At 42.0% G+C, this 15106-nt stretch overlaps 1 protein-coding gene across 1 annotated transcript in view; it reads left to right on the top strand.

The window, feature by feature from the left end:
* iqce (IQ motif containing E) overlaps positions 1-15106 on the top strand; it is a 95831-nt gene that overhangs the window by 19638 nt on the left and 61087 nt on the right. Inside the window, exons 5-7 of the mRNA XM_038819591.1 lie at positions 286-336; positions 3375-3445; positions 14484-14556. Of these exons, the coding sequence (XP_038675519.1) occupies positions 286-336; positions 3375-3445; positions 14484-14556 (195 nt within the window). The remainder of the gene's footprint in view (positions 1-285; positions 337-3374; positions 3446-14483; positions 14557-15106) is intronic.

Genomic DNA, 15106 nt, shown 5'->3' with positions numbered 1-15106 from the left:
CATAGGCAGATTATGTGCTCAAGACTCTGGAGTGGGGCTCGAAACTATGACCTCCTGACACAGGCAATAGATCAAAGTGCAGTCCATTGCTAGGTAGATACAGCAGCCATTGTTCACACAGCTGAATCCAATATGTTAAAAACAAAGGAATGGCTAGATACTGCTACTCACGGTGAGAGTTACAAGTTTATTCTAAATATTCCCAAGGAAGAATGTTTATTTTAGCAAATGACGCTGCCATTCATATTAGTGTGTAAAATGTCTGTGCATTTTCTTATCTTACAGAGTTTAGAATATGCCAGGAGTTTGATCGATAAAAAGAATGACACTAGTGGGGTAAGACCTGTCCCGAAGTCTGCACTGCTCCCTCTTTTTGAAACCCATGTGCTTGGTCAAGAATTATATTTACATGTTCAACATACAATTTTAAATCTCCTATCAAAACACAAATTAGAATATCCTCTCACCATTTATGTCATTTTAAATCTTTAGAAAAACACATTTTTAATTTATTCTTGGAATATGGGTGCCAATGGCAAAATTGGTATTTGTTGCCCTTGTTACCCTTGAGAAGATGATGGTGAGCCAATTTCTTCAATACTGCAGTGCATGTGGTAAATGTGCTCCCACAATTCTGTTAGGGAATACCAGGATTTTGATTCAATGATGATGAAGGAATGATTGATATAGCTCCAAAGTCAGATGGTGTGACATGAATGGGAACCTCAGAGCAATATGTTCCTATGCACCTGCTGCCTTTGTCCCATAATTGGTTTAGATTTAACCAGTTTGATGACTTCATTCTTTTTTTAAATTCAAAGTGCCCAATTTATTTTTCCAATTAAGGGGTAATTTAGCGTGGCCAATCCATCACCCTACCCATCTTTGGGTTGCGGGGGTTGACCCACGCAGACACAGGGATAATGTGCAAACTCCACACGGACAGTGACCTGGGCCCAGAATCGAACCCAGGTCATCAGTGCGGTGAGGCAGCAGTGCTAACCACTGTGCCACCGTGCCGTTCTGAAGATTTCAGTCTTTCCACTTACTTTTCCGTCCAGGTTTGAGATGTTTCTTCTTTGTCATCGGCTGAAAGGACTCCGAAGCTCACAGTGCCATAAATGTATCATGGCACGAGGAGGCACAGGGGGCTGCCTGACATTGGACCATCTGTGGTTTCTTTCCTCGTGCTTGGGCCACTATCAGAGCAATGCAACTAATAATAGGGGTTGCTGCCGAATGGGCACATTTATGCTGTAAAAGTACTCACCCCACTATCCTACAGAGGTTATTATAATCAAGGAGGAAGGGTCGAATGGCTCTCCTCTTTTCTCCCTCCTCATTTGACCACAAAAGGTTTGTTTTTGAAACAGATATATTTACCAATATCATGAATGGTTGACTATTTACATTATGTGACCACAAAAGACACAATCAGACAGATTTGCTTGTTTTAAAAAAGATAGTTTTTAAAGTACTTAATCCAATCTCAGTAAAATAAAAAATTGCTCCAATTTTTTCTCATGCTCTATCTCACACACGCTCTCGATGTTCACACAGACAAATAGATTACAGAGTGGGGAGGATAGATTAGGATACATTAAAATTACAGGGCTATTCGGCTCTTGAAGGGTGGTGACTTGGCTGTCTTAAGGCTGAATTCGGTGCTCCAGGTGCTTTTGACGTAAAAGCAGTTTAAAACTGTAGATGGCTGATTTATCTGTTCTTCGGGAGACAGCAACGCTGGGTTGAGTTATTTTTAAAATCTCTGCCTGCAACAGCTGAATAGTTAAAATGAGCAGAAAGGGTTAAAAACTTGCAAATTGGATGGAGAGGGGGAGGGAAGGAATCCACCCAGGGTCTTGTTCCTTCAGCATCGCAGTTGTGCTACACCGTGCAGAGAAACCACGCAAAAGGCTGCCTTGTCACATGTCCTTCTATCTAACTGCCCAATGATCCAAATATGGTCTTGGCTAGGTTATTCCAGTTACCATGGCTGGGAATTCCCCTTTCAGTCAGGACCCCATTGTCCAAGTGATCATATGCAATGGTTTGCTTCCACCCAGTTGAGTGTTGCATATGAATATCTAGATACTTCCCTGATGGGATAGTGAGATGGCCCCCATTCATCACATTCAAGGCAATTGTTCCTGGTGCGGTTTTGCAGTCAGAATGTCACCAGTTCAATAGTTTTGGAATGCAGAAGCTACTTTGATGCAAACGTGCAGCCATTTCTGACTGATCTCAAGTATCAAGGCTTTTTATTCAATCAAGGGCAGCACGGTAGCATTGTGGATAGCACAAATGCTTCACAGCTCCAGGGTCCCAGGTTCGATTCCGGCTTGGGTCACTGTCTGTGCGGAGTCTGCACATCCTTCTCGTGTGTGCGTGGGTTTCCTCCGGGTGCTCCGGTTTCCTCCCACAGTCCAAAGATGTGCAGGGTAAGTGGATTGGCCATGATAAATTGCCCATAGTGTCCAAAATTGCCCTTAGTGTTGGGTGGGGTTACTGGGTTATGGGGATAGGGTGGAGATATTGACCTTGGATAAGGTGCTCTTTCCAAGAGCCGGTGCAGACTCGATGGGCCGAATGGCCTCCTTCTGCACTGTAAATTCTATGAATTAGGAGTTTTCAGACTATTGGTTCAAAAATATTTTTTTTGATGCAAAGAGTGGTTTCACAACAATGTATTTGTAGAGCATACATGCTTGGCATTTCAGTCTTAGCTGCAACAGATCTCAATGATTGTGGTTATAAGAGTACCAGAAAATAACAACACAACAGTTGAACAGAATGCACATGCCGAGAGATCTTTTCACAGGATTTAGATTAAGCTGTAAATGCTGAGATTACCTTCCTTACATTTGCTATCTCTTTTAAATTGTCTTCCAGTTCTTTCCACTCTTCTGAATGCACCCATTTTTGACGGGGTTCACCTTTAGTTGCCTGGTAGGTTGCCCATTTATTACATGTGAACCTCGATCTTGTGTGTCAGTGGGTTGTTCCACTGTGAAAGGCATCACTTGACCTACCCAATCCAATCCTGAATAGGCAATTTTGTATAAATCTGACCAGATCATATTGTGGAGACCAAATGTATCTGAAAAGCCCTTCAGACTGTATCAGAATATCCCACCTGAGATCGCAGAACGGATTTAGATAAAAATAAACCTTTGGTACTTTTAATCTCGGCCTTGCAGCGTCGCAACCCCATTAGAACTTTAGCACCTGTCCACTTAAGCATGCAGGTTGAATGTCTTATCTGAAGGACATAATTGCCTGTGTGGGACAGAACTTGCAGAGTTTGTACCCCCAAAACTCCACAAAGTTCATGGTCAATATCTCTGCTTTTTTTTTCTCATCCCCCCTCCCAGATTGTTAATGGATTAAAGAAGAAAATCTATAAATTGGAGAAGCAATGTAAAGAGAAAGACAGCATTGTAAAGTAAGTTACTTTTACTTCAGATGCCAGATTTTAGTTGTTTTCTATCATCTAGTTTCTTCATTGCCTTTGTACTGCATTTGCCAGCCCACATGTTCCACTTCTTGCTATTTTAAATCTGAAAACCTCATGTGCTCCAATCAGTTCCAGGCTTGACTTTTATTGTTATAAAGTTCGACTTCCATTAAGGCTTCTGAAAGAGGGAGGGGAGGATTAAAAACAAGAGAATTTTCAACAACAACTTGCATTTATAGGGTGCTTTTAACACAGGAAATTTTTTTTATTTGTTTATTTTATTTATTTATTTTTTAAATTAAGGGACAATTTAGCGTGACCAGTCCACCTACACTGCACATCTTTGGGTTGTGGGGGTGAGACCCATGCAGACACAGGGAGAATGTGCAAACTACACACAGACAGTCACCAGGATCGAACCCGGGTCCTCGGTACCGCGAGGCAGCAGTGCTAACCACTGCCCCATCGTGCCACCCCGGAATAGGAAAACATAGCAGGTACATCACAGGAGTAAGTAGCAAAACCTGAAAGCGAGCCACATATTGGGATATCAGAGTAGATCAAAGAGAAAGGTTTTAAGGAGCATCTTAAGAGAAGTAGAGCGGGAATCCAAAGCTTAGTTCCTCAGCTGCTGAAGTCACAGTCACATGGACTGATGTGATGTTGCCAACCCTCCAGGATTATTCTGAAATTTCCAGGAATTGGAGATTAAACTTCAAAATCTTGCCACAAGCAATACCTAGGACATAAATTATAGGGGTGTTAAACAAATTTGTCCCTTTTCTCATTTTCTTTGAACAATTCCATTAATTTGTTTTTAAAATATTTGAAATAAGAGAACAATGGCTGTTTGACTGATGGTGAAGATTAATCCAATTGGTTAACAAAAAACCTGTTCCTTTCTTGGGAGTGTGAAGGTGCTGCAGCTGGAGATGGACCAATGGTGAAGTAAAAGGAGGACAGTTCAAGGCAAAAAAATCATGTGATGAGAACTCCAGGAGTGCACCAAACCAGAGATTACAACCCTAGACCTGACCCCTTTTCATAGATCTTTTTTAAATTAATTCTTGAGTTGTGGTCATCACTAGTACAGCCAGCATTTATTGCCTATCTCTATTTGTGCTTGAGTTTCATATGGCTCAATTTGATAGGCATTTCAGAGGACATTTGAGGCAGGACTCCTTAACCCTGCATTCAGACTGAAATGTGAGTCAGAGAAAAGGTCTCTTATTGTGATGTTCCCAGGGTAATCAATTAATGGCCAGAGTAATGTGTGGGCTCAGCAAGCTGGCAGTCCAATCAGAGGCTTTCCAATTTGAAAGGAGCAGCAGGCTGCAATGGAATGGAAGGTAAATAAATGAAAGAGGGTGCTTCAAAATGAAGGCACCCCCTCCAATTTTTTAAAAGTTTAAATTAAAAATGGCATTTGCAGCCGGGCCACCACAATGTGGAGGGATTGGATGGGAAGCTTCACAGGCAAGCAGGCAAGTTGCTGCAGCTCTCCAGTCTGCCATCAGGACCACACCTCCAGGCACTTAAACAGGCTTGGTCTCATGGAGGCCAACCAGAAAATCCCAACTCTTTGTTTCCAGATTTAATTAAATTGAATTCAAACTGTCCCAATAGAACTTCTGTCTCACCGAAAGACGAAAGTTTCACTCTGTTCATTTAGCCCGTAGGCAGCTTGAAATTGGTACAGGGCAAGCTTTTTGAAGGCAGCTAAGCTTAGGACACGGTCATTCTGCCCCTCGAGCCTGCTCTCCCATTTAACTGAATCATGGCTGATCTTCTGCCTCAGTGCTATCTTCCACACTATCCCCATATCCTTGAATGTCATTAATATCTAGAAATATATCGAGCTCTGCTTTGAACGCACTCAATAACTCAACTTTTTAAGTTCCTTGCCTGATGTCTGATTTTTAAATGGGGAGGGTTTGTGTATGTGAATGTGTGAACAAGCTGCGTTCCTATGAAATTCAGCACTACGTGATTGTAGGGATAGTTAGGTTGGAAGGTTTATAGGAATTGATACCACCTCCCTTTAATTAATTTAAAATGCATGAACAATCTTACTATTACAGAAGTTGTTGTCTTTATTTGAAAGATTATCATTTTTATACATCGATACATAGAAGATAGGAGCAGGAGGAGGCATTTTGGTCCTTAGAGCCTGCTCCGCCATTTATCACGATCATGGCTGATCGTCCAATTTAATAGCCTAATCCTGCTTTCTCCCTATAGCCTTTGATCCCATTCTCCCCAAGTGCTATATCCAACCACCTCTTGAATATATTCAATGTTTTAGCATCAACTACTTCTTGTGGTAATGAATTCCACAGGCTCGCCACTCTTTGGGTGAAGAAATGTTTCCTCACTCTGTCCGAAATGGTTTACCTTGAGTCCTCAGACTGTGACCCTTGGTTCTGGACAATCACATCATTGGTAACATCTTCCCTCCATCAACCTTGTCTAGTCCTGTTAGAATTTTATAAATCTCTATGAGATCCCCTTCTCATTCTTCTAAACTCCAGTGAGAACAATCCTAACATAGTCAATCTCTCCTCATATGACAGTCCCGCCATTCCTGGAACCTTCACTGCACTCCCTCAAAGAACATCCTTCCTCAGAAAAGGAGACCAAAACTGCACACAATATTCTGGGTGTGGCCTCACCAAGGCCCTGTATAATTGCAGCAACACATCCCTGCTTCTGTACTCGAAACCTCTCGCAATGAAGCCAACATACCATTAGCCTTCTTTACCACCTGCTGCACCTGCATGCTTACCTTCAGCGACTGCTGCACACTCCCCTCTCCCAATTTACAACCATTCAGGTAGTAATCTGCCTTCCTGTTTTTGCTTCCAAAGTGAATAACCTCACACTTATCCAAATTATACTGCATCTGCCATTGATTTGCCCACTCGCCCAAACTGTCTAGATCATGCTGTAGGATCCTTTCTTCCTCGTCACAGTTCACCCTCCCACCCAACTTGGTATCATTGCAAACTTTGAGATGTTACATTTTGTTCCCTCATTCAAATCATTAATATATATTGTGAACAGTTGGGGTCCCAGCACCAACCCCTGTGGCACCCCACTAGTCATTACCTGTCAATCTGAAAAGGACCCATTAATTCCCACTCTTTGTTTCCTCTCTGCCAACCAGTTTTCTATCCACCTCAATACACCTCCCTCAATCCCATGTGCTTTAATTTTGCACAATAATCTCTTATGCGGGACTTTGTCAAACGTCTTATGAAAGTCCAAATATACCATGTCGATTGGCTCCCCCTTATCAACTGTACTGGTTACATCTTTAAAGAATTCCAACAGATTTGTCAAGCATGATTTCCCCTTCATAAATCCATGCTAACTCTGACTGATCCTGCCACTGCTTTCTAAATGTTCCGCTATGAAGTCCTTGATAATGGATTCAAGAATTTTCCCCACTACCGATGTTAGGCTTACTGGTCTGTAATTCCCTGCTTTCTCTCTACCTCCCTTTTTGAATGTTGGAGTGACATGAGATACCCTCCAATCTGCAGGTACTAGTCCAGAGTCTACAGAATCCTGGAAGATGACCACTAATGCATCCACTATTTCCAGACCCACCTCCTTAAGCACTCTGGGATGCAGATTCTCAGGCCCTGGGGATTTATCCACCTTCAATCCCATCAATTTTCCCAGCACCATTTCTCTACTAATGTTGATCTCCGTCAGTTCTTCCCTCTCACTAAACCTTTCATTCTCCAACAATACTGGTATCTGATTTGTGTCCTCTTTTGTGAAGACAAAACCAAAGTATGTATTCAATTGCTCAGCCATTTCTTTGTCCCTTAGTATGCATTCCCCTGTTTCTGTTTGTAGGGGACCTACATTTCTCTTTACCAATCTCTTTCTCTTCACATATCCATAGAAACTCTTAGTGTCAGTCTTTATGTTCCCTGCAAGCATACTTACGTCCTGTACTTTCCCCTTCTTAAACAATCCCTTCATCCTTCTTTGCTGAATTCTAAACTGCTCCCAATTCTCAAACCTATTATTTTTCTTGGCCAATCTGTATGCTTCTTCCTTGGATCGGATACAATTTCTAATTTCCTTTGTAAGCCAGGATTGGCCCTCTTACCCATTTTGCTTTTGTGCCAGACAGGAATGAACAGTTGCTGTACTTCCCCCATGGGTTCCTTGAATGTTTGCCATTGCCTATCCACTCTCCCCAATCTATCAAGGCCTACTCACGCCTCATATCTTCATAGTTCCGTTTATTAAGATTCAGCACCCTAGTCTCCGAATCAACTACCTCACTCTCCATCTTTTTTTTGGAATTTTTTTTATTGAGTTTTCATATTTTATATCCAACAAATTACAAATTATTAGAAAAAAAGCAAGCAAAAATTAACATGTATATTTACAGGTAAGCATCTTCATAATAACAACTGTGGCCGCCCCCTTTAACTGGCATACATATTTAACATTCCCCAATATGGCCGAGGCACATGTTTATAGGCATTTATTTACAATTTGGTTTTGGGCCTTAGCTTGCCATCAGACTGTCGCTTGCGGCTTTGTCCGGCCTTTTTTTTGGAATAATTTTTATTCAAGTTTTCAACAACAAATTTTATCACAACAGAGAAAACCAGTAACCCCTCCCCTCCAATACAAAAGCAATAAATTAACAAGAAAAATAAATAAGCGTAAAACCATGAGAACAAACCCCCATAACAAACCCGTAGCCCCCCCCCCCCCCCCCCCCCCCCCGGCTTCACTCTTCATCTTGATTTTAAAAATTCTATCATGTTATGGTCGCTCATCCCCAAGGAGTCTCACACAGCCAGATTGGCAATGATTCCCTTCTCATTACACAGTACCCACTCTAGGATGGCCTGCTCTCTAGTTGGTTTTGGTTCCTCCACATATTGGTCAAGGAAACCATCCCATATACACTCCAGGAATTCCTCCTCTATGGCATTGTGGCTAATTTGATTTGCCCAATCTATATGAAGATTAAAATCACCCATGATCACCGATGTTCCCTTATTACACGCATCTCTAATTTTGTGTTTAATGCCATTCCCAACATCACCACTGCAATTTGGGACTCTACATATGACACCCACTAATGCTTTTTGCCCCTTGGTATTTCTCAACTCTACCCATACAGACTCTACATTTTCAGAGCTAATCTCCTTTCTCACTACTGTGTTAATTTCCTCTTCAACCAGCAGTGCCACACCACCACCTTTTCTTTTATGCCGGTCCTTCCTAAATACCAAAAACCCTGGGACATTCAGTTCCCATCCCTGGTCACCCTGCAGCGAAGTCTTCGTAACCCCAATTATATCATACCCATTTATATCTATCTGTGCGATTAGTTCAACCACTTTATTGCAAATGCTCCGTGCATTAAGGCACGGAGCCTTTAAGTTTGTCTTTTTCACAATGCTTGTCTTGCTCCCGATATTTTTCTCTTTTGCCCTGTTTGAATTTTGCCCTTGGTTTCTCCACCTATCACTTTTCTTATTCACTTTTCTACCTTTTGTTTTTGTCCTTGCTCCCTCTTTCTCTGATTCCCTGATAGGCTCCCACCCCCCTGGCATATTAGTTTAAACCCTCCCCAACTGCTCTAGCAAATAGCCCCCCTGGGACATCAGTCCCAGTCCTGCCAGGTGTAACCCGTCCAGTTTGTACAGGTCTCACCTCCCCCATAACCGGTCCCAATGCCCCAGGAATCTGAAACCCTCCCCCGCCACCATCTCTTCAGCCACGTATTCATCCAATATATCCTGTCATTTTTACTCTTACTAGCACGTGGCACTGGTAGTAATCCTGAGATCACTACCTTTGAGGTCCGATTTCTTAACTTCCTTCCTAGCTCCCTGTATTCTGCTTTTAGGACCTTTTTCTTACCTATGTCGCTAGTACCGATGTGTGCCATGACCACTGGATGTTTACCCTCCCCCTCCAGAATGTCCTGTAGCTTGCTCCGAGACGTCCTTGACCCTAGCACCAGGAAGGCAACATATCATCCTGGAGTCCCGTTTGCAGCCACAGAAACGCCTGTCTATTCCCCTTACAATTGAATCCCCTATAACTATTGCATTGGCACACTTATTACCTTATTTTGAGCCTCAAGTATCAGCATAAATTAGAGAAAAGCAACCATGTATTCAACTCAGTATTTATTTTACATATTAGAGGCATCCCAAGTAAAACACTTGAGAATCCCTTTAAAAGGAAGTTCCCTCACCACCACTGTTGCAGGTCAGAAATCCAACACCCAATTTCAAGGCTACTCTGAGTTGGGTCATGGAAGGGCAGGATGGGAGTTAATATGTTTCCTCTGAGTCCTGAATGTTCCACATCCTGCTATTGTCATCCCAGGTCTGCCATTCAAAGTTTACCTTTGCCATTGTGGCACAGTCAGCATCCTATTAGGTCGGTCATATTCCCAACATTAGCCCTCTCAACTTCTACTTGGCCTCGGCATGTGACTGTTAGTGCTCATCAACTCCTTCTCAGACTCGTGTTCACCCATTCTTTTACATCCCATAATGATTATTACTGAACTCCAGAACCATTCTCTCAAAATATCCAACCCACACACCTCTCTTTATCCTGCCTACCCCAGGAACTCTTCACTGCTGCTACATGAGATGCTGCACCCTCTGCATCCTGGAACCGCTACTAATCACCTTTCTCTGTATTCTGGGTTTCCTACATTATGGGAAGAAATAAAATTAACTGAATACAATTAATAGTAATCAAGGCTGCATATTTACAGATTCAATGCAAGCATACTCGTAGCCCAAAAATGTCAGTGATACTCCTGTAATATACTCTAATAAATAGGCAATTTGATTTGTTCAATCATTGTAAATCACCAGTTCTGTACTACCGACCGTGCATGTTATACAACATAAAACACCATGCCCACGACTCACCATCAGCAACACCAATGGACACTTATATAGTTGTGATTCCTGTGGAGACCAATAGCTTTTAAAAGAAAGGTGAATTTCCCAGCAAATAAGAGAAAGAATCACAGGACAAGATTTCACATTTTAAGACATTTACTGTATGTTAAAAAAACTAAAACCAACACAATACCCGTACTTAAAAGGCATCGAATACACCAACCTAAAGAAAAATTACTTTTGTATCAAATAACATGATCGAAATATGGTTTACAATACAGTTTTTCTTTACACTGCGCTTCTGGCAGATGGGTAGCAATACAGGATTAAATCTCAAGGCACTGCCAGTTTTTGATCGGCTCACTTCTTCCTGCTACATCAAGTCAAATCTTAGAGTGTCCTTCAGAAATTGTTCACTCCGATGGAGACTTCCAGAAAAGGCAAGGCCGACGTTAGTGACTCCTTATTCTTTATATCTCAAAGTCCAGTCAGTCCCGTTCCCTTCCTTTAGTACAGAAAACCAACTTTCAGAAGCATTCTGCTTTGCTGTTAACACAAAGACAGTTTACCCTGCTCTTCACAGCAATATCACCTCATTACCCTGCTTCTCCCAATAGCAGGAAATCCTTGGTGTCCACTTGTATCACCATGTCTCTGTATCGTTATAAACAAAAGTTGCCCTTCTTTTGACCATTTTACAAAGTCTCGCATTTGTAACAAATATTTACATATATTTTCCCAGTGGCAGTGGCAGCATCCTTATGTTGGTGGATCGGCAGATCACCTCAAACTTGAGCAACCACTCCATTGTGTGCTGGAGGGCTCATCTGAGCAGTTTCAGCAAGGGAAGTGTTGCTTCAGTGCGCCACTGCCTTGATCCACAATGATGTAGGCGATTTGATGGCTCTAGTTATGCGTGCATTGTCCTTGTGTGGTCAGGTGACAGAAAGAAGCCATAGCCTTTGTCCCCACGTAGCAACCCTCTGGTTGTCCACAGAAGTGTAAAGATGGAGGAATGGCAGACTCCCTCAGTTTACAGATGTTGTGGATGCTTTCAGGATAGCGTGCATATGATGTACTGAATGTGAACACACTCCAATTACATATTTATGGCAGCTCCAGCAATTTCTGTATCTCTCCCTGTTGATGGAGGTGCAGAAGACACATGCATGCAGCTAATGGCACCCTGCACCACTGTCAACTCTACTATCCTGACAAAGCCATGTGTCCTCTCGCCTTGCTTGTCCATGCTGAGGGAGAAAATATGTATTAGTTTCCGGTTGGCAGGACAGTGATCAACTCCACCATCTCCCAGATGCTCTGACGGAAAGCCCAGGGGAAGCTGTTGAATATGTTGCCTGCTCCAGCATGCAAAGATCTGAATGCTTCTGTTCAGAACGCTCCTCCTCATCATAGAACTTCTCTTCTCTGCAGCCTGTGCTCTAGTTCTCAGCCATTTTTCAAACCCAGGTGAACTGCCACTACAGCCACATGCCTCAGGCAATTTGGTTCATTAGTTCCTCTGGCTACCCTGAATGAATGCAGCAACTTGCTTGCCATAAAGTTTCCAAAAGCAAGTGATAGCACTTCCACTAACTGTCACAGCAGAAATAAGTTAAATGCAGCTCGCGCAAATAGAAGTCAATCCTTTATGTAACACCAGTTGGGGTCCCTCGTGCTGTTGAACACATGCTCAGCTGAGAGTTATTAGCACAGGCATTTAGTAGACATGCACATGCCAAGTTTGTGAAATGTGCATCAACACAATCAGATCTTTCCTTATTCTGCTGTCACATACACAGCACACTTGTGCAAGCGCCCTACCATGCCACTCGTGAATTGGCTGTGCCGTCCACGCCAATTTTATTCTATGAGACTTTAGTAAATTTGGCACCAGTGGTGTTACAGAACCCCAAATTGTAGTCTATCGGTTTCTGTTCCCTACAGTGACTGGTCACATGTTCATGCTACTCCTTCACTTGACACTAGATGGTAGACTTGATTCTCAACTTGCGTAAATGTTTCAGCAAGTGCATCTTCCATTCACATGGCATTATTAATGTATAGAAAAACAGCTCACAAAGTGCCTCACAGGCATTATCAACAAATGGAGGCCATGCCAAAGGAGAAGCTATTAAAGAGGGTGCCAAAAGCTGGTTCAAAGGGGAAGCTTTTAAAGGAGCTGGAGAGTCAGAGGTATTCTGAGAGTGAATTACAGAGCACCAGGCCAGTGCTGAAGACATAACTGCCAATGGTAGGATGAGCATGTGGGAAAGAGGAGGCATGGAATGAAAATAGGCCAGAGACCAAGCAACCAAGAATTGATATACAGTTGTCCTGAAAGTGGAGTAAGGTCCTGTCCTTCTGAAACAAACGTCAAACGTTTGTGTCAGCAAAGACTAATTGTTCAAAATTGAAGACATTACTGTGTTTTTGCTAATGCAGCATCTACACCAAATGAGCATTTAACACAGAATTATGCTTGAGTACAAGTCATTCAAACTGCCATAATTGGGACAGTTAATGTGCTAAACAGAAGGATTATATGTGATCTATTCTTACCCTTGGCCTTTTTTCCCACAAAGTGCATATTCTCCACAAAGTTCATCTTCATAGGCTGGTTCAAGTTCCTAAAGAACAAATAAAAGATTTGAATTTATATAGTGCTGTCCATGATCTCAGGACATTCGAAAGCACTTTGCAAGCATATAGTTTCAATTATATACTTTTCTGAAGTGTAGTTGGCCAGTTTGTATGCAGCAATGAGTTAAGAACCAGGTAATCTTATCTTTAATGACCTTTGTTGAATGGAAAGAATATTGGCCAGGACTTCAACAAAAGCTTCCCTGCCTCTTCAAAATATGTCCTTTGATAACTTGCATCTACCTGAGAGGGAGATAGGGCCTTGGCCTAACATCTCATCTGAAAGATTGCACCCCTGACAGTGCAGCACACCCTAACTATGCACTGGTATTTCAGCCTGGATTATGTTCTCAAGTCTCTATGCTCAATCTGCACTGGTTAATGCTGGTTTACTTCAGTATTGAAGAGATGGCTCCAGTAAATGATCCTGGTATTGTGAAACAGAATGTAACATGATACATCCTGATGTTTAAGTGCATTCAGGTCGTCTTTTTCTGTAGCGACATAGGAAGAGGATTAGGCCATTCGGCCTCTGGAACCTGCTCCACCATTTAATTAGCTCACAGCTGATCTGACCTCAACTCCATTTCTCCACCTTTGATCCATATCCCTTGATATCCTTATCAAAAATAAACCTATTGATCTTAGAGTTAAAAGGCCCAATTTGCCTCCAGCACCAACTGCCTTTCGGGATAGCTCCGCTATTCTTTCTGTGAGAGATGCTTCTTGATTTCCTTTTCAAATCGCCCTGCTTAAATTTAAATGATATTCCCCATTATTCTTGATATCCCCCACCAAGGAAATTGTTTCTCTCTATCTAACTTATTGAATCTTTTTGACATTTTAAACACCTCGATCAGATCAAAATCTCTGTACTCTAAAGAAGTTCCATCTGGTTCAGGCGTTACTCTTGGACAGACATTTGATTTTACCAGGGTTATTTTATTGGCTGCATACGGTGAGACCGCCATTTCTGTCCAGAATGGAGGTGAAGGCTGGTGATGGTCTGGAATGCAGTACCTGGGAAGATGGTAGAGACGGGTTGCCTCACACCTTTTAAAAGGTACCTGGATGAGCACTTGGCAAGTCATGACTTTCAAGGCTATGGGCCAAGTTCTGGCAAATGGGATTAGGTAGGATGGGATTAGGTCAGATGTTTTTCATTTGTTAGTACAGACTTGATGGGCCAAAGGGCCTCTTCTGCACAGTATTATTCTGTGTTTGAGTAATTTCCCTATCAATAACACCTGGAGACCACACTTCTGTACTGGATTGATTTTACTCACACGTATCATATTATGTATCTATTCTTCCCTCACTGCATTTTAATGGAGAAATAATCCTGCTATACTTGGGAGTCTGTTTGATGTATTCACAAGTGCTGCCCCCACCATTAACACATTGGCTGACGTACTGCTGCCAATATTCACTCTGAATTTAATTTACCAGTTTGTCATTCTAATTTTCAGCAAATTCCAAACTGACTTGAAGACCACTAACATTGAAGAGATGAAGATTGCCACAGAGACATACTATGAGGAAGTAGGTTCACAGTAGGAACTTAGCTCTTTTTTGACAATTCACTGCGTATAAGACTACTGGGGTCTTATGAGCTGAGAGTTTTCTTTATTTCTGAGCTTTTTTGTGATACTCTACTCTTTAACTGGTATTTTTACTGAATATTAAGAAATAACATTTTATACGGGAAGTCCCTTTAACAAATGGCTATAGAAAAACCAACAAACCGACACTGGCCATTTCTAGTGGAAGCAAATTGAAATTCAGGCAAGTTACGTTAAACTTGTATGATGCCTTGGTTAGATCACACTTGGAATACTGCGCATAGTTCTGGTCTCCATATTACAGAAAGGTATAGACACACTGGAGAAAATAATTACAAGAATAATACCAGAACTGAGGTGTTATAACTATCAGGAAAGACTGAACAGGCACAGGTTCTTTAATCTGGAAATGAGAAGGCTGAGGGTGGACATATAGAGGACTTTAAAATTATGAAAAACACTTGGCGGTGTAGAGAAAACGCTCCCACTTGTGGGGGGATTAAAAACTAGGGCTCATACATATAAGATGG

Source organism: Scyliorhinus canicula, chromosome 15 (genome assembly GCF_902713615.1).
Source record: "Scyliorhinus canicula chromosome 15, sScyCan1.1, whole genome shotgun sequence".
NCBI lineage: Eukaryota > Metazoa > Chordata > Chondrichthyes > Carcharhiniformes > Scyliorhinidae > Scyliorhinus > Scyliorhinus canicula.
This window is presented reverse-complemented; position numbering and strand designations above follow the sequence as displayed.